At 45.1% G+C, this 25,695-nt stretch overlaps 2 protein-coding genes across 2 annotated transcripts; one reads left to right on the plus strand and one right to left on the minus strand.

Annotated features, from left to right (window-relative positions):
• Positions 1-1,860: 1,860 nt before the first annotated feature.
• LOC120663032 lies at positions 1,861-4,073 on the plus strand. Its single transcript, XM_039942063.1, has 7 exons — positions 1,861-2,336; positions 2,759-2,813; positions 2,954-3,028; positions 3,115-3,206; positions 3,336-3,417; positions 3,537-3,620; positions 3,734-4,073. The coding sequence occupies exons 1-7, from the start codon at positions 2,011-2,013 to the stop codon at positions 3,851-3,853; spliced, it is 834 nt and encodes a 277-aa protein (XP_039797997.1). The 5' UTR covers positions 1,861-2,010; the 3' UTR covers positions 3,854-4,073.
• A 475-nt stretch (positions 4,074-4,548) lies between these two features.
• On the minus strand, positions 4,549-8,735 carry LOC120663008 (YTH domain-containing protein ECT1-like). Its single transcript, XM_039942047.1, has 9 exons — positions 8,653-8,735; positions 8,168-8,211; positions 7,946-8,069; positions 7,782-7,846; positions 7,106-7,570; positions 6,208-6,747; positions 5,887-6,099; positions 5,479-5,625; positions 4,549-5,174 (listed from the first exon to the last, which is right to left on the minus strand). Exons 1-9 carry the CDS (start codon positions 8,681-8,683, stop codon positions 4,959-4,961), a joined length of 1,845 nt encoding a protein of 614 aa, XP_039797981.1. The 5' UTR covers positions 8,684-8,735; the 3' UTR covers positions 4,549-4,958.
• Positions 8,736-25,695: the final 16,960 nt, after the last annotated feature.

Below are 25,695 nucleotides of genomic sequence, written 5' to 3' on the forward strand. Positions count from 1 at the left end.
GATTTCTAGGAAATCAGCATATGAACGTAGAGGGCACTTGAATCTACGCCCGAGATCCATACGTGTAGGGCGGATCCACGTAGAGCCCAATATAGAGGTCACTTAATATTTTGACTGGGTCCGCCCAAGTAGATTCGTATTATTTTTCTTAAATCAGTCTCAGTAGGCCTGAGTGTGATGGTCTTTCCCTTCTCCTATAGGCTGTAGCCTGTAGTACTGGAAACTAAAATTTGCATCAGAAAACCTTTGTTGTAATAGGTAGTTGAGTGAGTGTGGTTGGCTAACCTAGCCGCTTTAGTTGTGAATCCAAGTAACGAACGAGTAATCTCTTTTGATTTCTTTTCAGTTGGGAGCTTTCCGATGCTCCGCCTACTTAGAACCTTTCTAAGTTGGTTTTTCATGTAAACTGCTTTCTCCTTATTAATACATGCCGGAATCTGTCCGGGTCTTTCGGAAAAAAAAGAGCGTGGTTGGCTACCTAATGTGCTGTGTAATTAGCACCTGAGCTGTAAGAAATATTTAACTATCTTTTGGCTTTCTGGCTATGATGAACACGTCGTCTACATATTTCTATAATTTGAAAGTAGATTTCTATAATTTGAAAGTAGAGGAGTATATTATAAAAAAGTGAGTAGATAAAGTGACTATGTATTGTTAACCAATGTTTGAAAATGTAGGTAACAATCCTTTAACAACGTACGTTTTGAAGTGAAGTGAGTAGATAATACAAATGTCATCACCAAAAGAGTAGCTATATGTGGCTCTCTATTTGACTCTCGATTGGACTCTCTAAAAAAAATTCCTCTCCGTAATGCATTGGTTACTTCAACAAACTCTCTATTTCTCACTCTCCAAATTACAACAGCTCCTTTAATTTCCTCCACACACCCTGACATGTGGGTCCCACACCTCATCCCCTATCTTTCCCCTTCATTATCTTCTCTTGCCGGCCTCCATCTAGAACGGGGAACGGGGGCAAGGTGCCGGTGCGCGGGATGGCAGGGCGAGGTGCGGCCCGGCGGTAGGGTCGAGGCGTGGCGGTGGGATAGCAGGGCGTGGTGCGGCACCGGGCGAGGTGCAGAGGAGATGACGAGCAGGACTGATTCTGCACTTTTGCCTAAGGAGGGGGAGTAATACAAAACAAGATAGCTAGCCAAGCAAGATAGCAAGTCTATTGGATCCGGATTTTAGTGATGTTTCTATTTCTTTTAGCTAACTCATCAAGAATACAGAGTCAGAGTCTGTTGGAGAACATCTTGGATCAGTGATCAGATTTCAAGTTTGTATATTTCACTAAAATGTTTAGACACAGCTCATACAACAATAAAATTAAAACATATTTGGACTTTATTACAGAACATACCTCAATTATCAGGTCATCAAATCCAATATGGAAAACATGTTCGATTTATTTTTATTCAAAAGAGAATCATATAATTTTTGAAGTTCTAAATTTAGTGTGCTCTTTCGTTTCCCACTTATGTTCTCATCTTGATAGATAATCTGACATGCACGTTTTTTTTTCCTCCAAAAAAACATGAGAATCCAATTTTGCACGTAGAACCTCTCAAACGGATTAAAAAATGAAATACATGTCATGCTTTTTTTTGAAGCAATGTTTTCATGAGATCTTATATCATTTTTAATTCAAGACGCATCATGGAAGTGCGGCGGAATCTACGCGATGCCAAAATTCTGTAGTTTTCTCTCTATTTTCATGTATCTAAATCCCCGGCTTCTGAAGTGAAGAAAAACCGCCTTTTTTTCATCTAGAGAAAATGCCACAAAACAGGTCACAAAAAAAATTAGGAGGGAGAGAGAGATATTTCTTGCATGCATCCGAAAGAACCAGTGGCTCTGGGCATTCTACCTCCCCTGCACTCCATTCCAAGCTCTCTCTCCCACCTTCTACCCAGCAAACAAACAAAGCAGCAACATAAAGATCAAACGAGCTCAACGACTCGCTCACCTCCGGTCCCGCGATCACACGCGAGCGCGCCCGATCGAGCAATGGCGGCCAAGGTGGCGGCGCCGCTCGCGTTTCGCCGCGACGTGCGCGGCCCGCTCGGGCGGCCCTGCCTGGGCTCCCGGAGCGGGCCACAGGGCGCGCTGTGGTGCAGCAGCGCTGGCGCCGCGGGAAGCAGGCCCGCGCCGCCGGTGTGGCTGGCGCGCGCGCGGGGGAGGAACAGGTCCGCCGGCGGGCGGAGCCCGACCAAGGACGATGCGGAGGAGGACGAGGAGGCGGCGGAGGTGGTGATCGTGGACGGCGGAGATGAGGAGTTCGCCGCCGACGAGCTGTCCGGGTTCAGGGGCCTGGTTCTTGATATCTCCTACAGGTAGCCGTAGTAGAACTTTTTTTGTTTTTGTTGTCAGTTGTCACTTGCCACAAAAATTGATCTTCATCTGATCATATAGCTTGTGTATCATTTAATTTCTGGGTCCACATATCTGACATTAGTCTAGAGTCCACAATTTTCAACCATTTTTCATCAAAATATGGGTCAAAAAATCATATAAAATACTGTTGGGATTATTATATCCTTGTAGGTAGCAACTAGCAAATCAAAATTGTGAAATCTTTATCAGCTTCTATGGTTTAAAGTTACTAAAAATACTGGTGTTTTCTTCCATACTTTTTGGGGCCTTTCTTGCTCCAATGTCCTTATAAGTAGTCACTGACTTTTTCTTTATTTTACGAATAAATTCAGAGTTATTTCTGCACTATGATCCTGAAGAGTTCTGAAACTATGCCCTGCAGGCCTGTCAATGTTGTTTGCTGGAAGCGCGCGATCTGCCTGGAATTCATGGAGAAGGTTAGCTTCCCTGATACCACCATATGCTTCATCGTCGTTCCTTGTTCCTCATTCAGATCTATGCTGATCGAATTGTATGCAATGTTTTTTTTTCTTTTACATTTTCGACACATAATGCGATGATCGTTTTAGCTATGCAGGCCGATGTACTGGAGTACTACGATCAGACAGTCTCTTCGCCTAGCGGATCCTTCTACATCCCTGCAGTTCTAAGGGTGTGTATCTCATATATATTATGGCTTCTGTTTCTTGAGTTGTTGGTGTTATCTCCTCATTGCCATGTTCCTTCTCTGTTCTTCAGGTTCCACAGCTCCTGCAGGTAGTGAAGAGAAGAAGAGTCAAGCAAAGCCTTAGCCGTAAAAACATTCTTTTCAGGGATGAATTCACCTGTCAGTAAGTTTCATGGCTCAAAATTTGTGTGATAGAAGGGATGTTAGGATTTACGTCGCATTGTGTGAAGAAAGTCCTCTCTCTCTCTTTTTTCCCTAGTGATCAGATACTGATTCACCGCAATCGCTGCAGATATTGCTCTTCTCGGGACAACTTGACTATTGACCATGTCATTCCTATTTCACGTGGCGGTAAATGGGAATGGGAAAATTTGGTACGCAAATCCAGTGCTTCGACTAAACTCATTTGACTGGGGTTTCTGAATTCTATATCAAGGAAAATAATTTAGAATTCTTATAAGTTGTATGTTTATGCTTCTTTTGAATTGTTCAGGTGACTGCCTGTTCAAGATGCAACTCCAGGAAGGGTCAGAAGACACTGGAGCAGGCAAACATGAAGCTGCGCAAGATACCCAGGGTATGACGTATGAGACGTTCTCCCTTTAATCCTCTGATTGCTCCAAAGTTATGTACAGCAGCAATCAACTGCAAATGTGGATGAACAATAATTCTTGGTCAATTGCACTGCAGGCACCCCAGGAGTACGACATTATGGCTGTGCCCTTGACGAAATCCGCATTCAGGACGCTCAGGAGGAGCCAGGGGTTGCCTGAAGTGTGGCTGCAGTACCTCTCCAGGCCATCTCCATAATCAGGAGCTCCAGACCTGATCAACCAGCCATCTGGTTGTAATATTACTAGGCATGCGCAGCCAAAAGTCTCAATTATCTACTCTATCATAACTTCTGTACATGTCAATAATTCGCAGTAGGAAAACATCAAACTGACTAATATATCATGCCCCCATTCCATGGCAAGTTCTGTACATGACAATGGTCAGCAATAAAGGCTCACAGAACTGTTTGCAAGAATGTACACAGTGAAGCTGGTGCAGAAACCAGCCTAACAACTTGGGAAAGCCCCAATGCTTATCAAACTAAATGTTGCATCTACTCATAAGCGAACATCATAAATCACATCATAAATGCAATGCATACATTTAACATATGCATTGCTAGTAAAATTGCAAGTACATCACTTGGCAAAGAAGGAAAATTACAACCAAATCATCTCAACCTGCTTTGGGTTGCACAATAACAAAGTGCGACAGATTGCAGAAATTTCGCATGCAGAGTTGTAGACAATTTTCGGAAGGGCGGGCCTAGTGCAGCGGCAGAGCCTACCGTCTGTAACCGGAAGGTCCCGGGTTCGAGCCCCAGCCTCTGCATATTTGTGTGGGTAAGGCTTGGGGCTTAAAGACAAGTAGACAACCCTTCCCCAGACCCCGCACAGTGCGGGAAGCCTACGGCACTGAGTACGCCCTTTTAGTTGTAGACAATTTTCACATTAACAAATGATATGTAAATTGCTAGATTAAATTCCCAGGTTCATCTCAGGTTCTCACACCAGCCAACATAAAAAGAGCTAAACTTGTCCAGAGAGGTAGGAAATTAAATTCAGAAACAGGTGGAAAGTAAATGAGAATACTTCCTCAAACCCAAGATCCGTCATTGGAAAACCCAGTTAATCATCCTTCTATTCCTAAATAACTGATATGCCAGAACACAGACCACAACTATCGCCAAACACAAGCAACTAGCTAAACCTCTAGCTCCTATGAAACAAGCTATGGGGAAGTAGGAAACAGGAACAAGAAATAAGCTTAATGGGATCTCAAATTGCCTCAAACTCAAACCCCACAACCTATAGGTTTTGCCCCATACCACCAGCAATGGCTGAGGCGATGACTAAATTAATTAGCAGCCATTTGCACCTGCCAACTTCTCAGTTGGAGATTTCAGATCTTCTGGGGCAACACCATTTCCTTTTGCATCATTTTTCTCTCCTTTGTCAAGTGAAGGCTCTTTGTTCAAAACTTCAACCTCAACCTTAGCGAGTTCAGTTGATACAGTCTCCCCTTCGAGACTTTTCTTCTCTGCATCGGCAGCATTTGGCAGCTTCACATCGATGACCTAGAACCACACTCTAGTGTCAGCTACATAAATAATAATGGTGGGGTTTTATAAATGATCCGAATTTTATTTTTAATAAAAAAGAACTAACCAGGAAACATGAAATACATTGGAAAGTTACTTTCATATTTAAGGCAAGAAAGAAAATTAGTATTTTGATTATATGCTCATCATTAACACAGTGCATTCAAATAGTTTGTAGAAAGCACATCTGAGCATCTTGTATAAGAATCTACAGAATTTGAGTATCGGCGTAGAACTTATAAAGCAGTCATCAGTTAAAGCAAGCTAAGTTACTCCATACCTTCTTCAGTGACTGCTGCTGCTTTGCTTTCCTCTCTTGCATCATCTTCTCACGGTTATCATAAAAGCCAAAGTCATCCAGTATGGATGTCTTGCAGACATGATCCTTGAAAATCTTAAGCACTTGAAGGCCTTGCTCAAGCTTCACCTGTGATCAACACAAAAGAAACACAAAACCCAATGAGGCAAGATACAAGTAGTAAATTTAAAAGTATCAAGCATTTGATTCTAGGGTTGTGCTAGTGATTGAGTGGTGCAAATAGTGCAACACGCAAATAAAAAAGCATCAAAATGAAAAGTATAGGTTGGCCTACACCATTTCTATGATGAAGTTCTAATGGTAATGTCCACTGCTGTTGCAGGCCCCAGACTGGGGTTCAAACAAAAATTGGCCAGTGGTTCTTCTAACCTCATGTGTATCTCTGCTGTTTGTCACTGGCTTGTTCTCATTGTTCTCGAGAATGATGTGCTTCAGCAAGCTGTTTGGAACATCCTTCACAATGTGCCACTTGACAGGGAAACAACCAGTCCACTTATCCTGTTGCCAATGCTCCACTGTTTTGTTAAAATCAACGCGACCCACCATCTCAGCGAGGCCAACAAACTGACCACTGGCATTCACCTGGAAAATTAGAACATGTTGCAAGCATTAGCAGAGTGAATAATTTCGAATTTAAGAGCATCAATAGAAAAAGTTATGAGTTACTTTAAAAAGAAATATATTACTTACAGAGAAAAGAAGGAAGACAGGAGATTCACATGATTTTTCTTTAGCCTCTTGATAAGCGGCATCAAGCTTCTTATTACCATTGGGGGTGCTAGCCCACACATTGTACTTAATGCTTTTGTGAACATCATCCTCACTGTATGATTTAATAATAAAGAATTTAGCATCTGAGTATGTTTCCGCAAAGTCAGGCAGGTTATACTGATTCTTCACGGCAGCATGTGAGCCATTAGTAGCCGGAAGGTCCTGCTCTTTTGCAGGCACTTCAGTAGTAGCTCCAAGCCATTGCTGACTTTTGTACAGACCACTTCTTGGCCCTCTTTTCAGCTCATTGAAACCATCTAGGCTTCCATTGCCATAAGCATAGTACCCATTATCTCTGCTTCTGGGCCTGTACTTTCCATCATACAGCCCATTCCATCCACCATATAACCCAGAACTATACATATGCGATCCATACCAAAGGCCAGGTCCATATGAGTCGTACCCATAGATTCCATTAGCTGAGTAAATCGATGGGGATCCCATTGGTGAAGTTGGCGTCTGCAGGCCCAACAAGAAATAATCTTATGGTTACAAAGGTTTATTAAACTCCAATATAGTAAATCCCAGCAGTTGCTTGGGATCAGGAAACACAACCACTACAGAACCTAGTTGGCCATGCAACTCAATGCAATGCCAAGCCCACAGTGATAACTAACAAACAGATTCATGGAAAAGCACCCCCAAAAAGTTAACACTCCTTAACCAAGAAACAGCAAATATCATGAGTAGGATCAACCAAAAAATATACTAATAAAACAGTTGAACCAAAATAAAGTCAGCATATGGCACAACAACTCTATCCTGAATGAACCAAACTAAAACAATTTTAGTAAACATCAAGAGCAACAAAGCTTACCATGAGATGAGGATACTGTCTCGTGTTTTGATTCCTAGACTGACCCTTGGTTTTAGTATTGAAAGCGGTTGAATTGCGATTGCTGGGAAGTTTTTGCTGCTTGTCAGAGAACATCTCGCTACTGTAATACGGATAGGCTGACCAGTTAGTCTGGTTCTGGTAGCTACCAGAACGAGCACTAGATCGGCCATACGAACCATTGGAAACTGGCCGGTCTGACTTCAGGGACGAGTTCGAATTTTTCAGACTCTTCACCCCATCAATGCCGTTAGTGGAGACATCCCCTTGTGGCGATGGAGTGACCTTTTCACTTTTAACATTGGATGACAGCTTGTCAGTGGAATTCTGCTGCTTGTTGTATGTCGATGGGTACTGGTAATTCTGAGACCCATAAATCTGACCATCATGCCCCAACGCTGCAACACCATATGGAGCATAGCCATAGTACATATCAGCATAGGCACCCTACACATTCCAATGAATATAGCATTATTATCAATCCAAATACACCCAAACACATGAAAATCAGGAGGATTATTCAATCCGAATTGAGTCCAAAGTTGAAAAACATAATTTGGAGAATTATTCAATCTGAATGCATTCGAAGGACCAAGCACATGACAATTAGATCCTTAGGTCCCCCAAACAATATATCAAACAAAGAAGATTCACTCACAGAAGTTGGTGTCTGTGCTCCCTCATGGCTCAAGTATGTGGAGTAATCCCCCCAGCCACCATAGGCTGCAGATTATCAAAAAACAAGGAGAATGAACAAACTGCTTGCATAACATTTCACTACGATTTCAAGCCCCGAACACTGAGAGCTCAAAAGATCATTACCTCCGTAGGCGTAAGCTGGGTAAGCACCATAGTACATGCTCGCGTCCTTGTAGTCCTGCACCTGTAAAGTCTCCACCTCCTGCTGCAGGCTCCCTACGGCCGCCACCACGCCCTTCGCCGGAACCTGAAACAACACCACAGATCAACCAGCCTAAATTCCAATCCACGCACACAGAAAGTCAAGGATCACTCGGTGGTCGGAGGAATTCGCGCGGGCCTTACCTTCTCCTTGGTCGCCAAGACGTCGCCAGTTGTGTCCAGAGCCTCTGGAGAAACAAAGGTCAAGGCAAACCAAAAGCCAACACATCGGGAAATGGATTTCACCACTCAACTCATGCTCCAACCAACGAAACACGCATGAATCACATCACCGATAGAGCAAGAGCCTCAAACATCGAAAAAAAATCCATTTTTTCCACCAAACATTAGTGCATCGATCCCGAATTCAATCGCCGCGGCAAGGAACGCAGAGAAACACACGAACGGGGGGATCAAACGCACCAACAACCCCGCCTCACCCGAAAACAAACCACGCACAGAGCCCAAAAGATTCGAACCTTCCACGAGCAAAACCCCTCAAAAACACTGAGGAAAGGAGGCGCGAAAGCCAGATACCGCGAGATCCGCGCGAGCATCAAGAACTCTGAACCGAGAAAAACGAGAGAACGACGGAGGAAGAGAGGAATCACAGTAGGGTTTAAGGATACGGTCGGCGGCGGCGGTGGCGGCGGCGGCCATGTTGGGAGGTCTTGCTAGGGTTTGGGTGGGGGCAAAACGGGGAGGGGGGAAAGAGAGGGAGGGAACCGAGAGGGCTGCTCTTAAATAATTAGCGGCCCAGATCTGATCGCCCCTATCATTATTATCCTTTTTCTGCTCTCTATTATTTTTCTTCTTCTATACAATAATCAATGATGATGAAATTTTTCACCCAATTTTTTTATATTTTCAAAAGATTGGAACTAAAGAAATTATAATAGTTTAGTTAAACTAACAACTATGTTATAATAACGTGCCATGACGACAGTACGTGTTTATATTCTAGAAATGATATTTATTTTACTTAATTAATATGATTTGTAGAATATCTTAGCAACATCTCACAAGGAAAAGATGACTTAATAGGAACATAAATGTCTATGGATCCATAATCACTCAACCCACAAGGTGGAACGTTCTAGAAATATTGCCAAATGCATTTTTTCTAGTACATTTGGGCAACAATAATTCTGATTAAGAATAAAATTGATTCTCTTTGTTATTCTCTCACACCCAAAAGATGATTAATACTAAGGCCTAAAGCCCTAAAGTACCAGTAGCAGTATTCTCCTTTTCAACCCCTCGGTCAAACTTGATGGCCACCTGTCTTGTTCACTAGCAGTTGGCCTCGTGTTGACTAGTCAACTCACTAGGCCTCGAAGCATCTGTTTTGGCCATTTTAGCTTGGAGGAAAATAGGAGCCCAACAAATGTGACTTCACAGCCACAGGATTACTAACACCTCAAAAAAAAGACAAGATATTTTCTTAAAAAAAGATTGTTTACTGTACCTCGAATTAGGAAAATAAACCTGGTGAAAATAGTTAATAAAAACATCAAGAAATTCAAGTTCACCGATCTTCTGTCGTCATATTAAAACCTGCAGCAATTAATTTGTTTGCCTCCCACATGGTTGTGGCAGTATGTACACTGCTATCAATTTGCGTGATGGTGGGAGCTATGTATTTTTTTCCATCATGTGGAAGGTGTGCAAATAAAGTTGGGAGTTGAGGTGGCTAGCATCTCAAGTGAAAGCCATGAGCAGGGTTCACCTAACTGGTGGGAACCGGTCCGATCCGGACCGGTCTAAATTTAAAATTTAAATCTAAATTCAAAAAATGAAAAATTTCTAAAAAATTCTTAAAAATACTTCAAGGTGCGACGAATCTAATGGAGTAAAATTTTCTCAAAAATTCGTTCATTTAGTATAGTTTACGGGGATTTAAAGTTAAACAAAAAAACGTGCATACAAAAGTATACAAATACAATATAAAAATAGTACAAAAGAGGGTTGGAGGGTTCATTTAGACTAAAATATGTTATACAAATATTTATTTAGTATCCTTTGTGGGCATTTGAATTTAAACCAAAAAAGAAAAAAATTTGAATTTGACCGGTTACCAGTCAAACCGGCCGGTAAACCGGTCAAACCGGCCGGTATACCGGTCTAACCAGCCGGTATACCGGTACGAACCGGTTGAACTGCGCCATTTGAATTCAAATTTGAATTCCACCGGTTCCGACCGGTAACCGGCCAAACCGGACCGGTATACCGGTACCGGAGCCCGGCGGTTACCGGAGACCGGTCGGAAATTAAAACCCTAGCCATGACACACCATGACACTGTGAGTATGTGACCTTTCCTGTGGTCATATTCTTATGGTAGTGTTTAGTTCCGTTGCAAAATTTTTTTAAAGGAATCTTATTAATTTGAAGTACTAAATGAAGTCTATTTATAAAACTTTTTGCACGGATGGGTTGTAAATCGCGGGACGAATCTAATGATGCTAATTAATCCATAATTAATTAATAATTAGTGGATGGTACTGTAGCATCACTATTGCAAATCATGGATTAAATAGGCTCCAAGCTTATTAAAACGATAAATCGACGAAACGAATGGAGGGTAGATTTTAATGAAACGATGGACGTTTTAACGTTTAAACGGACGTTTTAACGTTTAAACGTCTGTTTCACAAGAACGTTTTCTCGTGAAAACGTCGTTTCACGTCGTGAAAACGTCGTTTTAATAACCAGGATAGGCTCATTAGATTCGTCTCGTGTTTACAGCCCATCCATGGAAAAGGTTTTATAAATAGACTTCATTTAGTACTCCATGTATGTGTCGAAATATTTGATGTAACGTTTTTTTGTGTTTACGGGGTTTACAGGGTCGGATAACAGGGCCTATATATGATTCCCTCGGCTCGGTGGCCTCTCGGCGTGGCCACGATAGTAAAAAAAAATTACAGCGTCCGATGGTAAATCTGCGGCTGACATTCGCAGTACTGTAGCGGTAAAAATCTTCACACATCTTTTTCCTCCCACCGCCATCTCGTGCTCCCTGCTCTCCTCCCCGCCGCCGACCCACCTCTCCTCCTCCCTGCCATCCCCATCCCCGGCTCCTCCTCCTCCTCCTCCTTCCTCCTCCCCGCCGCCGACGCAGCAAACGAGCTCGGCGCCGGCGCCATGCGGGCCGTCCTCCTCTTTTTCCCCTCCTCCTTCCCGCCGCCGTCAGAGCGCCGCTCGCGCGTCGCCATACCCGTCTCCGCTCCTCCTCCTTCCCACCGCCTCCTACCCGCCGCCGACAAGGGCAACCGAGGTCGGCGCCGGCGCCGCGGCGCCGCGGGACCTCGTCCTCCTTTCCCCCTCCTCCTCGGCGGCTTGAAGGATGTCACGTTTGACAAGAATAAGCTATGTAAAGCATGTCAAGCCGGGAAGCAAGTCGCAACACATCATCCCATCAAGACGATGTTGTCTACCTCCAAGACGCTCGAGCTGCTTCACATGGATTTCTTTGGTCCAACTACATACAAGAGCATTGGTGGTAACCTCTATTGCCTAGTAATTGTTGATGATTTTTCACGTTACACTTGGCTTATGTTTCTAGGCGATAAGGGTGAAACTCCGGAACTCTTCAAGACATTTGCAAGAAGAGCTCAAAGGGAGTACAACTGCCCAATTGTGAAGATCCGGAGTCACAACAGCACCGAGTTCAAGAATATGAAGATTGAAGAATGGTGCGATGAAGAGGGCATCAAGCATGAGTTTTTCGCCACCTACATGCCTCAACAAAATGGAGTGGTGGAAAGAAAGAACAAGACACTCATCACCCTAGCAAGAGCAATGTTGGATGATTATGGCACGTTCGAGAAGTTTTGGGCGGAAGCAATCAACACGGCGTGTCATGCATCCAACCGAGTGTATCCCCACCGACTCCTCAAGAAAACTCCATATGAGCTCATCACCGGGAGGAAATCAAATATATCCTACTTTCGAGTCTTTGGTTGCAAATGCTTCATTTACAAGAAGAAAAGGCTCGGTAAGTTTGAGAGTAGATGTGATGAAGGTTTCTTTCTTAGTTATGCATCAAACTCCAAAGCATATAGAGTATTCAATCAAACCTCCGGGTTAGTTGAAGAAACATGTGATGTGGAGATTGATGAATCTAATGGCTCCCAAGAGGAGGTTGTTGGCTATGATAATATAGGTGATGATGAGATTGATGAAGCTTTGAAGAAGATGTCCATTGGGGATATCAAGCCGGAAGAGGTGCATGAAGGCAATGATCAAGGGGGAGGACCTTCCTCATCTACACCAAGCACCTCTACGGCACCCCAAGTGAATAAAGATCAAGACAAAGATAATACACAACCTCAAGAAGATGTGCCAACGCCAACACCCCAAGTCCAAGAACAAGAAGAGCAAAGTGTTCCACCACAAGCACAAGTCACACAAGATCCACCCCAACAAGGATCCACGCAAGTACCGCTAGTGAAGCATGGCCGCATCTCCAAGGATTATCCAATTGGTCAAATCATTAGTAGTCCTTCCAAGGGAGTAAGAACTCGCTCTAAGCATACTTCATTTTGCGAATATTACTCGTTTGTTTCTTGTATTGAACCCACTAGCATAGAGGAAGCACTTGAGGACTCGGATTGGGTGATGGCCGTGCAAGAAGAATTGAACAACTTCACCCGCAATGAAGTTTGGGTCCTCGAAGCTCCTCCGAAAGACAAGAACATCATCGGCACCAAGTGGGTCTTTCGAAACAAGCAAGATGAACATGGGGTGGTGATACGCAACAAAACAAGACTTGTGGCAAAAGGGTTTTCTCAAGTTGAAGGTTTAGATTTTGGTGAAACCTTTGCTCCGGTCGCAAGACTTGAAGCTATCCGCATCCTTCTTGCTTACTCTTCACATCATAACATTAAGTTGTATCAAATGGATGTGAAAAGTGCTTTCTTAAATGGCGTTATTAACGAACTTGTTTAAGTTGAGCAACCTCCCGGGTTTGAAGATCCGAGGAATCCTAACCATGTTTATAGGTTGCACAAGGCACTCTATGGGCTCAAACAAGCTCAATGGGCTTGGTATGAGAGGCTTCGTGACTTCCTAATCATGCAAGGCTTCAAGATCGGGAGGGTGGACACAACGTTGTTCACAAAAGACGTCAACGGGGATCTTTTCATTTGTCAAATTTATGTTGACGATATTATCTTTGGCTCAACTAATGATTCACTAAGCCATGAGTTTGCTACCATGATGTCTAGGGAATTCGAGATGTCCATGATTGGCGAATTAACCTTCTTCCTTGGTTTTCAAGTCAAACAAATGAAGGAAGGGACATTCATCCATCAAGAAAAATATACTAAAGATATCTTGAAGAGGTTCAAGATGGATGAGTGCAAGCCAATCAAGACTCCCATGGCAACAAATGGGCATCTCGACTTGGATGTGGACGGTAAATTGGTTGATCAATCCCTCTATCGTTCTATGATAGGGTCTTTGCTTTACCTTACCGCATCTAGGCCCGATATAATGTTTAGTGTGTGCTTTTGTTCCCGCTTTCAAGCAAACCCAAAGGAATCACACCTCTCGGCTGTGAATAGGATCCTTCGGTATCTCAAGCACACCCCAAGCATAGGCTTTTGGTACCCCAAAGGCGCTAGCTTAGATCTCTTGGGATACTCGGATTCGGATTTTGCCGGAAGCCGTGTGGATCGCAAGAGTACCTCCGGGGGTTGCCACTTGCTTGGGCGTTCTCTAGTTTCTTGGTCGAGTAAGAAGTAAAATTCCGTGGCTTTGTCCACCGCGGAAGCGGAATATATAGCGGCCGGTGCATGTTGTGCCCAAATCCTATATATGAAGCAAACCCTTTTGGACTTTGGTGTGAAACTAGATAGGATCCCGCTCCTTTGTGACAATTAAAGTGCCGTAAAAATTGCCAAAAATCCGGTTCAACACTCTCGCACAAAGCATATTGATATTCGCCATCACTTCTTGCGTGATCACGAAGTTAAAGGAGACATATCTCTTCAAGGTGTGAGATCCGAGGAGCAATTGGCGGATATTTTCACAAAACCTTTAGACGAGAGTACTTTTGTTAGGCTAAGGAATGAGCTTAATGTATTAGATGCGGCAAACGTCATGTAAGTTGCCTTGTCATATAGAAAATTGCATTCATATAGGACATTTGTCTAACCTTGTCAAGATAGTGATGAACATGGGTCTTGCATGAGCCGGTGGTCTTCGTTTCGCTCATGGCATGAAGAATGGTTCATCATGAAGAAGCTTGCCAAGGGTTCAAACTTGACAAGATAGATTTAAACTTGTGCAATGCATGTGCTAGTCATATAGAATGCATCCATGTTTATTTCTAAGCATTGCATTGGCATTGCATCACGGTAGTAGCATCACAAGGGAGCAAATCACACTTCGAGAAAGAATTCATGCTAAATATGATATATCATCTCTACAAGGGTGATAAGATCAATGTTACGCTTTCATGCCTATTGAGTCACATCCTATCGAACTTAAAGTTTCAATCTCTAAGTGTAGCAAAAATGGCCTCTCATGCCATATTTCAATATAATGTTTTGGCGATTGATGACACACACAACACTTGGACTAATATGATTGTTAAGATGACTATTCTCAGGCTTTTAGGTTCAAGTGATGACAAAGAGAAGAGAGGCGTAGCAAGGCCCGAAGGGCCGCCCCTACGGGGGTTCCGCTGTTAAACCGGTTGAACCGACGTATGGCAAAATGAACTCACCGGTGCAATCACAGAGAAGGTCTGCGGGCTAGGGTTTTACACCGGATGAACCGACGCTACAGAAATTATATACGTCGGTGCATTGGCAGATGAAGACCGAGGAAATTACATACACCGGTTGAACCGACGATGCATCGGTCAATTGCATCGGTTCAGTTGTCCAGAGAGGTGGTTTTTGGAGGAACGTGAAGAAGTTACAATCACCGGTTAAACCGACGCTAATTTTACATACACCGGTTGATTGCATTGGTTAAACCGGCGATACACCGGTTAATTGCTAACGGCTAGTTTTTTAAGTGGCAGTTTACATACACCGGTTGAACCGATGATGGCTTTTGGGGTACGTCGGATTAACCGGCGTTAAGCACATTTCTGTCAGCTTTTCTCCAACGGCTATATTTGCTTGTGCTGCCTATATATACCCCCAAGGCCGGGTCATTTGTGTGTGCTGGAGTTCAAGAAAGTATACAAGAGCTAAAGATCATCTCCAACCACCATAGAGCTTCATTGTACATCATATAGGCTTAAGCACACTTGTGAGAGTGCTTAGTGCTTGTTTAGGCTTAGTTCTTGAGAGAACTAGCTTGAGAGAAAGCCTTGCTGCGGCAAGCACCTTGTGTACACGTCGTGTGACCCTCCGACTTGGTGTGGAGTGGCAACGACACTTTGTGCGGGGAAGGAGGCCCCTACTTGGTGTTAAAGCTCCAAGATAGTGAAGACGGTGCCGTGGTGACGCTTCGAGATAGACGGTGGCGGTGACCTCGTCTTTGTGACTTGGCGTCACTTAGCCTTTACTTGTCGGGAGCCTTGGAGGCGTGGCAAGACGGTGATCAAGCGAAGAGACTCGGTATCACACTTGTTCTTTGTGAGCAAGTGGCCGTGGATGTAGGGAGGGACTTTGGTGTCCTAACCGAACCACGTTAAATCGTGTGTCTTGGTGTCTTCACGGGAGTTTGCATATCCTCTCCCTTACCGCTTTACTTACCGCATTATGTTTCCGCATTTACTCTTTCTTGCTTACCTTTACTTTCCTAGTTAGTTTGATTAGAATTGGCTATAGGTGGCAAGTCTTTTGGGGTAAGTAGAGGGTAGCATAGATAAACCTTAGTAATAACTAGCATGTGTAGGACGTGTTAAGTTTATCTTATGCAATTAGATTGAGCCCTAGGATAGAAAAGCGATTAGCGACCCTATTCACCCCCTCCCCCTCTAGGGTCGGACACCCCGGTGATCCTTACACTAAGTTCATAGGCAAAGTGGCTTATACATTTGGTTTTTGTGCTTAATCCTCGCTTAGTTCTTAATTTGCCTATGTTTATGTAAAAGCTTGCGAGCATGTAGTATGAGTGTTTGAGGGGTGAGGCTGTCTCTCGAAAATGGTCCAAATTGGGTGTTTATGGCTTTGGTTTTGAAAATTTGGATCAGAAGTAGAGTTAGTAGTTCAGCAAAAAATTTCCTTAACCACCGGTTAAACCGACGCCTGGTTTTTCGCATCATCGGTTCAACCGGTGCTTAAGTCTTCGTGGCTCGGTTTCTGCATCGCCTCTGGAACAACTCCCGACCGTTACACCGAAGGCCACCGGTACTTCCGATGGTTGGCGGATGAACCGACGCCTCAGCATCGGTTCAACCGGTGCTACTGCGTGGAGAAATGGCCCTTGCAGTGTCTCTGGACCTTACTCCTGCCATTGCACCGACGCCCATCGGATGTTCCGATGCCTTAGTAACGGTTCTCCCGGTGCCCCTGTTGACCATGTTTTCTTCTCAATCAGATCTGGTCAAAGTTACACCGGTAATTACACCGATGCTCTTTTCTCTGAACCATCGGAACTTCCGGTGCTTTAGGGTTGGCGGGCCCGCACGTCCTATTTCACTTAACCTTTCCGCGGGCCCCGCATGTCAGCCTCACGTTCTCCTCCTTCCCACGTGAACCACCGCGCTCAGACGCCCGCTCCACCGCCGCCGCCGCGCCTGTGCTCACCGCTCCACGCCACCGCCGCTGCTAGTCCCCTGCGCCGCTGCTCCGCCACCTCTCACGCGCCGCTCCGCCACAGACCGCGCGCCCACTCGCCGCCGCTCGCACGCGCCCGCGCCACGCTCGCGCCGCCAACTCCGCGTCTACGCCGCCTGTACGCCGCTACTGCTCCTTTGCGCCGTCGCCTGCAGCGCCAGCACACCCTCCTCACACTCCCACGCGCGTGCATTCAAGGCCTTTTCAAGTTCTCTCCACCCTTGATTCAAGTGCACACAAGGTGTTCGAGAAATTGCCTTTTAGGCTGTTTCTTCGATTTCTTCTCGACCGAGTCTTGGATTTGCAAGGGTATAGTGCTGCTCTTCTAGCATGTGGTGTATCTTCGTTTTCCTATCCTTTACACACATGATCACATATGACCCTTGCCTCTCACACACACATCTTGACTCTTGATTTGATGAGATCCATATTAGGATGTTCTTTCAGAGGTTATCCACTGGATTTCATGTCATAAATCGAATCCTTGTTATGCTTCCATGTCAGATGGCTGGTGACAAGAAGGGAAAAGGCAAGGTGGTTGTGCAGAAAAAGAAGAAGAGCACCCGTGAGGACCGCGAGCGAGAGCAGGCTGGGGCAGTTGCAGATGCTGCAGACAGGCAGGGATCACTTCGGATCAGAGATCCTCAGACTCAGGGGGAGCCACAGCAGCAGTTACGTCGCTCAGGACGTACTCAGACAGCATAGACCTCACCTGAGTCCCGTACTCGTCCACGGACTCGAGGTGGTAGTACTCAGAGAGGAGCAGGTCATGCACAGCAGCAGCAGCACACCGGCAGTGACACTCAGGTAGGAGGTTAGGACAGTGGTGAGGAGCTGCCCGAGGTTGAGCTATTTGATCTCAGGGGTATTCCAGGACCTAGGGTCAAGAGACTGAGATACGTGACCCCGGAGCAGTGGTTTCCCGAGCAGAGGGATATTGGAGTTGACCGTCGCTTTCACACTCTGCTCCAGGAGTCTTTCTACCACGCTTATACCCAGATGGATATCAAGATCAGTGAGCACAAAATGCTCCACTGGGTGGCTATGCGCGTGGCAGCAGGAGGCACTCCTATCCTCCCCTTGTTTGAGAGATATGAGGGTTTGCCAGCTCTACTGAATGAGAGGTCTCGGTACATCAGAGAGTGGGTTCGCGTTTTCTACGCCACCCTATTTGTTGAGGAGGACCGACAGTTCATAGATTTTATGTTCCAGCAGAGGCATTACAGATTGACTCGAGCACGTCTAGCTACACTGCTTGGAGTTCAGATTGCCGAGGAGCCACACTTCGTGCACTATCAGGCTTATGGCAGCACGGTGCCTCCTCGTCGTCCTCATGAGTCTCACGTCCCATCTGACGAGGAGATCAGCGTTCTCTTTGAGCAGCCTTTCCTGCCTGGCACACCGAGGACCCCGGACAGACTTACTCACGTAGCTCACTCAGTACATCTAGCTTTGAGTAAGAGTCTGTTGTTTCGGATTGGATACAATGAGGGGATCACAGCTCTGCAGCAGTGGCTTCTACTTTATATCATGATAGGACGAGATTTTGACCTCGTCGACTTTTTTATCTGCGAGCTAGAGGATGTGATTCTGGATGGGATGACAGTTCACCGTCGCCATCCTTTTGCTCATTGGATCTGCTGGATACTTGCTCAGCTCAGTCAGAATGAGCATATGGATGAGCTGGAGCAGTCAAGGACACACTTTAGTTTTTACTCACCTGCTACTCCTCGAGACGGTCGTCGTGGCTCGAGAGGCCAGCGTCGAGCACAGCGGGTTCTGGATGAGCGTATCTTGGCTGAGGGCAGAATTGCAGATGATCCGAAAGCCGAGGACGCTTCACTAGCAGCAGCAGAGGCCCAGCTCCCACACTACCTGATCACTGACTCAGAGGACTCGGAGGATGACGAGGACTTCATTCCCACTGTTACAGTCCCTCGAGGAGCTCATGATGATGAGGCAGGATCCTCCGGTGCAGCACGAGCCCCTGCTCCTCCAGTCACCACTGCTCAGGTCACTCAGCCCGATGCACTCGCTACTATTCTTCAGAGGCTATCTGACTAGCAGGACCGGTTTGCTGCAGCTCAGCTGAGTATGCAAGCCGAGCAGGCTCGCCAGCAGGAGGCCCAGACTCTAGTGCTTGAGGGGATTCGGCAGTAGCAGGAGGCCATGAGGTTACAGCTTCAGCAGCAGTCCCAGATCCAACAGCAGATGTTTACCTTCTTCTCGGGATGCTTCGGACAGCTGTACCGTCACACTGGACTGCCTGAGCCTCAGCTCCCTACACCCCAGCAGCTCCAGTTCGACCCCACTTCTCCTCCTCCACCTGTTGGCGGATTTGTGCAGACACCTCTGTCATCCTTCTCGATGTCACCACTTCTTCAGACCGGGTTGTTTGCCAGTCCTGTTCCTACTGCTGCTCCGGCTCCTGCTCCACAGCCTAGTGTCTGGACAGCCGAGCAGCGTGCAGAGTTCCTCAGGCAGCAGCAGGTTCTACACCAGCTCCAGCACCCCTCGGCTCAGTCCCTCACTTTCGAGTCACCTTCACAGCCTGAGGTGCTCCGTCTGTCCGTCGTGCGCCCTACTCAGCCAGACCTGACTCCCGTCACGTCTGCTCCTCCGACGGACTCCACGGTCATCGCCGCGTCAGCTTCTACCGCTACACCAGCTACTTCTGCTGCTCCGACGACTCCGGTCGAGCAGAAGTCCTCTTCGGTCGATGACGACTAGACGGACGACGACGCCGACGACTCCGCCGCTCAGTTCTCCACCGGACCCAGCCGGAAGACCCCGCCTTCTCCAGCTCAAGATTAGATCGCCTTCCTTTTTGGTGCTTTGTTGACAAAGGGGGAGATAGATAGGGGGAGTAGAGATAGGGGGAGCTTGGTGGTTTGTGGCGTGTTTGGATCTTCATGGTTTTTGTGTATGGACATGTTTTTTGGATATTGTGTATGCTCTGTGTTGACATGTCCCTACATGTGCTTTATTTCAAGTAATGCATGCTTGTTTTTCGCTTTCAATTTCTTATAGTATGTATCTCTACTTTGTGTTGTCATCAATCACAAAAAGGGAGAGATTGTAGCGCATCTAGGCCGATAGATGCTAATGGTAAGTTTCGGTGATTTATGACAACCGTATGTGACTAACATGTGTTTTAAAGGAAAGCTCAATAACTGGATTAGTCTCATATGAAATATGAAAGGAGACCCCTCAATTCAAAACAATCATGCGTACCAAGGACTCAATTTGAAAGATTAAGGACCTTTCTAGTCTCAAGTGTCACAAGGAGTTGAAGGATACTTGATTTAGTTATGTTTTATAGTTTCTAGTTCTTGATCGTACTATTAAGAGGGGTTCATGAGTTAGTAGCTTGATCAAACTTGAGTTGGCCTTAGAAATCTTGCACACTCACTCAAAAACAGCAAAATATGGTCAATAGAAGTCAACACAACTCGGGGAAGAAGAAACAATCAAAGTCACATTCGAATCCAAGTCAAAACAGCTGAAAACAATGGAAAACAGCAGCACCGGTTGAACCGGTGCCCTAGCATCGGAGCATCCGATGCATGGCGGAAGGACCGATGCTCTGTCGGTCTATCTTCTCTGGAAGCAGGCAGAAATCAAGTCAAAAACTCTATAGCACCGGTTGAACCGATGGTCCCAAGAAAAGCACCGGTGCATTAGAAGTACTTTGTTCCAGAGAGCATGTTTTGGTGGACTTCAACTTCTCTTTAGCACCGGTTGAACCGACGCTTCAGAATCAAAGCACCGGTGCATTGGATGTACTTTGTTCCAGAACGCTTGTTTGAGTTGATCAGTGAACCTCTTCAGCACCGATTGAACCGATATCCCTACGGAGCATGCACCTGTGCAATGACGCAAGCGTGGATACTGTGTCAGAACTCCAACGGTTACTAATTGGACATAGAGAGACCGGTTGAACCGATGCCTATACTTTCTACACCGTCGGTTCTTCCGGTGGTCACGGTTTTTCTACAGAAAACTTCCAACGGCTATGTGACCTCCTCCACTCTATATAAGGGTACCCCCTGGCTCATTTCAGTTGCCTTTGACACCTTGAAAACCTGAGGCCACCCTTGAGAAGAAGAGAAAGAGCTTTGAGCAAAAGAGAGAAGATCTAGTGCTTAGTTTGTGCTTCAACCTTGAAGAACTCATCCTTTGCAAGTATAGCAAGTGTGCTTAAGCTAGGGCCAACTGAGTGTAGGTCAAGTGAAGGCTTAGGAGCTTGTTACTCTTGGTGTTTGGCAGCACCTAGACGATCTTGGTGATTGGAGGTGTTTCTTCCGGAGCTTGCCAAGGATTGTGGGAGCCCGAAGAAGTGTGTACGTGGCTTGAGCTCCACCACGCCGGGATGGTGAACGGAGACTCTTAGTGAGCGCCCAAGTCTCGGTGACATGGGAGGTGACAAGACTCTTAGTGAGTGTCACAACGTGGATTAGGGGTGTGTGCCAACACATCGACACCACGGGAAAAATCCGGTTGTCTCTTGCCCACTCTTTCATTTCAAGCATTTACTTTCATGCAACTTTTCATGTGCTTGACATTAGAGATCATAACTTAGCTCTACCTTACTTAGTTTCTTTTCTTTAGAAGCTTGTGTAGTTTGCTTAGTTAGCCGGTTGGTGAATTGAGCCTCACTAGCATTGCATAGGTTAAGGTTGCTTTTATTGCTTTAGAATTTTGAAAAAGGCCAAATTCACCCCCCCCTCTTGGTCCATCGATTCTTACAAGATGATCTGATGGTTTTGCATGTTTAGAACTGATTGGTACTCAAAATATTCATGACATCTAAATATTTAAATATTTATCTTATGGCCAAAGTCTGAACATTAAATAGGCTGCCTCACGTATGTACCGCCAATTGAATTGGACTGTGGGTAGCATGTCCACAGGTGATATATTTGCCGTCTGAACTATGGTTTCCATGTGGTAAGTAAACCAGTGGACACATCATTTGATGTTGGAGATAAAATGATTATGATGAAAGAGGACATAAGCATCTAAGCAAGCAGGTTTTCTACCTGGTCCATTAGATTCTTATTACTGATACACTATTGTTGAATATCTCCAGGCTAATAAAGAATTGAACTGAAACTTCAAAATAAAAAAAGTATGCTTATGTCCAAAAATAATCAAACAATCTATTGCTATGTCCACCTTATATCCATTCTGTGATATACTCACATATGCATGTCCTGTTTCCACTTTGTCTTAATGGAAGTTTTTCCTGTATCTTATGTTCAACTACGTTAAAAGGATACAGAACCTCAATCAAAGTTTGTTCTAGGGCAAAATGATTGACCTTTTTTAAGTCAGGGAACATGACATGGACCTTGACTGCTGAGGTAACTGCAATATCATGAAGACCACTTTCTAGCAATCCTATTGAAATTTGTTTTTGCTTAGCTTATAATATAAGCGTGGCTGAGAGATGTGAAAAATTTCTCGCTTCTCGTAGTTCAAATCTCTAAAGCGGATTACCACAGAAGCAAAAATAAGCGAGACATTTAGTAGGACTATCGCTTATTTCCACCGATAAGCCGATTATAATTGGAAACAAACAGGGCCAAAGTGAATCTGCCATGGCCATGCAAAATGGAAGGAAACGAGTCCACTGCACAGCTGCTCGAGGTACAAACGTATGACAGATGTCTCTCCACGATGAGTGACGTGCTTACCACATACATATCAATGTAGTAATCAGATGATGAGAGCGGTGCTCTGAGTCCCTAGAGGCAGATCTGTTTTGGTTGGCTTTTGATAAAAATGTCAGCATTGATTTCTCTTCTGGTGAAAATGTCGCATTGATTTCGCAAATTTGCTAGTTCAATTCCTTTCTTCCACAAAATTCATGGACTCCTTTCCTATGTATAGTACATCGACATAGACACTTATACACACACATGGTACTCTTGAATAGAAGGGTTCTCTTGATAGATTTTTTTTGTCAGTGAAGTTATATGATCAAATTCAAATATATTTAGGCTACTTTTTGTATTTTCTAAATATAGGCCACATTCTTTTTGTTTCGCACCAGGGACTCGAAAACTTTGGTATGACCCTGAACATGCACATTCTATCGATCAGTAGCAGAACTACGATGGGGTAGTGAGGGGCAAATGATCCATATCTCCAACTTTTGTTTTGATCAATCCTTTTACAAGTTGAGAACTAAACTTTGTTACATTTTATCATATATGCAGCTTGAAAGCGATGGAGACCATACCCATACAGCATCATTTCAGCTTTATTTTGATTCAATGAACAATGGAGCATAATTAATGGTAATTTTAGGAGAATATAAAGATATATATTTCTTCAAATCCTCACTGTTTTTAAAGTAAAAGGACTATAATTCACTTTTGTCTTCTCATTTTCTATTGTTAGGATTGGAGTAGTTGGTAAAGTTACCATGTTATACAATACCCGTATCAGAGACCCAACCAAGTTTATAATACGGGTTCAGACTTAAGAGGTCCAGCTCAGACTGACCTTCCCTGACTCAATAAAGAAACTAAACTACCGGACCGAAGTGAAAGATAAATGCGTCCATCGTGTATATAAACGGGAACCGGTTCCTCTGCAGTTGTTGTGGAGGAGGCTCGTCCATATAAGCAGCCAGCCGAACTTGCAGCTGGCCGGTTGGGCAGAAGAGAGCCATGTATTACTCCCATGACCTTGACGAGGGCACAGTTCTAGCTACTAGATAGTAGGTTTCTCCAATCTCGATCACAGTTCACAACTAGTCACATGTACATAGTCATGGACACAGACCTGTAGACAACATCGATGGGATTGAGAGACATGAGGAAATGTGATTTGAAGGGCAAGTGCAGCAGCCGTGAGCCGTGTGTATACACGCGAACAGCAAGTAACTTTTCTTGCCCGGTACAGACGCTAGATTCAGAACCGGTTCCTGCTGCTTTTTCTACAAGTGGAGCTCCCGGCATGCCACACATATGAGCTTGTGGAATGAATGAGCAATGCAGTCATCACATGGGCCAGGAAAGTCTGAATATGAGTGCAGTGCTTGAATGGACATCTGCTGACTGCAAGTCCAGCTGCAACTGAAGCTGCACATCATGAAGGCTTTGCCGAACTTATTGATCACATAGAAAAATTACCCTTATACCCTTTATTAAAGATGAAAAATTAAATTAAAATTCGGGCTCACTATTGTAATACTTTGTCCCATATTTTTTAACCACCATACAATTCTGCCAATGGATGGCTCTTATTTTTCACAAACATCGTAAAAAAAAAAACTCTGTTACAATGATTGTGAAGTACCAAAGATTACTACTTTGAGGTACTTTCACCATAAATTTTTTCTGGCTTGATCTATGGAAGGCATTTATAAAAATCCAGTTAATGGCGTTAAGGGTTTGATAGTAATTTGACTTCTTTCCTTTCGTCAAGAGTCACAACGTTCCGTCTGGTCTGTCACGGTGTCACCGTTCGTCTAATAACATGAATATAGACAGTACAAAGAAATTAGAAATATCTTCAAGTATGCAGTCGGTGAGCGATCGTATCATCAGTCCTATTCTGATTTGTAGATCCCCCACGAAGAGGACACTCATGCAGCTGCGCAAATTTAATACGGCTCAGCTCCGTTTTGTAAATTCAATCCTTTTCGTATGGAGCAGTTTTGTAAATTCAGCTCTGTTTTGTAAATCCTGCATGCAGCAGAGGATTCATATGGAGCAGTAACTGGTTCGACATCCCAGGGAAGTAAAGGAATATATCCAATTTTGGCAGCAAAGAATAAACTTTTGGATTCCAAAGAAGGCCGCTGCCAAGCAAGCATCCCAAGCTTCCATTCCAACGATGAGCAGCAGCCACTGCATCTTTCTCTTCTTCCCGTTTGTCGCGCTGGGCCACCTCATTCGAGTCGCTGACATGGCCGTCATCTTCTCCTCTCACGGCGTCAAGTGCGCCGCCCTCACCACACGACGCTCGGCCACCGCGTGTGGCTCGTCGGTCCGGTTGTGAGGGGCGGCACCAGAGGGCTCGTGCCCGAGGCGGAAAGGTGCCTGCGATGGCTCGACGAGAAGCCGAATGGCTCAGGTGCTGTTTGTTTGTTTGTTTTCTAGAGACTTTTTTTAAGCTCCTATCACATCAAAAGAAATCTTATCATTTAGGGGTATGAAATAAAATCTATTTATAAATATTTTTTTGACAGATGAGTGCTGATTCGCGAGACGAATCTAATGAGTTTAATTAATCCACGATTTGCTACAGTAACCATTCACTAATTACGGATTGTTGAGGGATTTGTAGGGTACCCACAGCCGGGTGGCGGAGCGCACCCGCCTATTCCCAGTGAGGGAGGACTCTGGGAAGTACCTTGGCGATTGGGCTGATCTAGCTTTGGGAGGAAGCTCACAAGAACACACGATTTAGAGTGGTTCGGGCCGCCGGAGCGTAATACCCTACGTCCACTGGGAGATGTATTGTTCTTGGTTGTGTGTGAACCTATCCTCTTTCAGGCCTTGGCCTTCACCCAGCCTGGGTTTTCTTCTAGCGGTCCCCCCTTTATAGACCAAGGGGAGCGGATACATAGGACGTTGATTCCCCGACAGGTGGGCCCAACGTGACTGTGCAGCGTACTGCGCAGAGTAATTTAACGGCTACAGTGGTAGCGAATCTTTCCTCCGATATGCTTTACATCCTGCTGACTCTCTGACGAAGGGGGGTCTTCTCTTGTCCCGTCAGCTAGGTGCCCGTTGGAGTAACGTAGCTTGCGGCGTGGCCTGCTGAGGCTATTATGTAGGCGTCATAATGGGCGAAGCCGAGCCGTCGTATCCATCTGTTATGGCAGACTGGCAGGCGCGGCGTGAGCGGCGCCAGCAGCTCCACTATCTTGGTAATACGCGATCAATAGTGCCCCCTGGCCAAATAA

This window comes from Panicum virgatum, chromosome 2K (assembly GCF_016808335.1).
Source record: "Panicum virgatum strain AP13 chromosome 2K, P.virgatum_v5, whole genome shotgun sequence".
Lineage (NCBI taxonomy): Eukaryota > Viridiplantae > Streptophyta > Magnoliopsida > Poales > Poaceae > Panicum > Panicum virgatum.

What these genes read in the sequence shown, in the direction of transcription:
- LOC120663008 (XM_039942047.1), bottom strand. Translation starts at nt 8,683, where the DNA reads ATGGCCGCCGCCGCCACCGCCGCCGCCGACC. An exon ending in CGCCACCGCCGCCGCCGACC is followed by an intron (nt 8,212 to 8,652) that starts GTATCCTTAAAC and finishes TTGTTTCTCCAG; the next exon opens with AGGCTCTGGACACAACTGGC. An exon ending in TCTTGGCGACCAAGGAGAAG is followed by an intron (nt 8,070 to 8,167) that starts GTAAGGCCCGCG and finishes GTGTTGTTTCAG; the next exon opens with GTTCCGGCGAAGGGCGTGGT.
- LOC120663032 (XM_039942063.1), top strand. Translation starts at nt 2,011, where the DNA reads ATGGCGGCCAAGGTGGCGGCGCCGCTCGCGTTTCGCCGCGACGTGCGC. An exon ending in AGGGATGAATTCACCTGTCA is followed by an intron (nt 3,207 to 3,335) that starts GTAAGTTTCATG and finishes CAATCGCTGCAG; the next exon opens with ATATTGCTCTTCTCGGGACA. An exon ending in AATGGGAATGGGAAAATTTG is followed by an intron (nt 3,418 to 3,536) that starts GTACGCAAATCC and finishes TGAATTGTTCAG; the next exon opens with GTGACTGCCTGTTCAAGATG.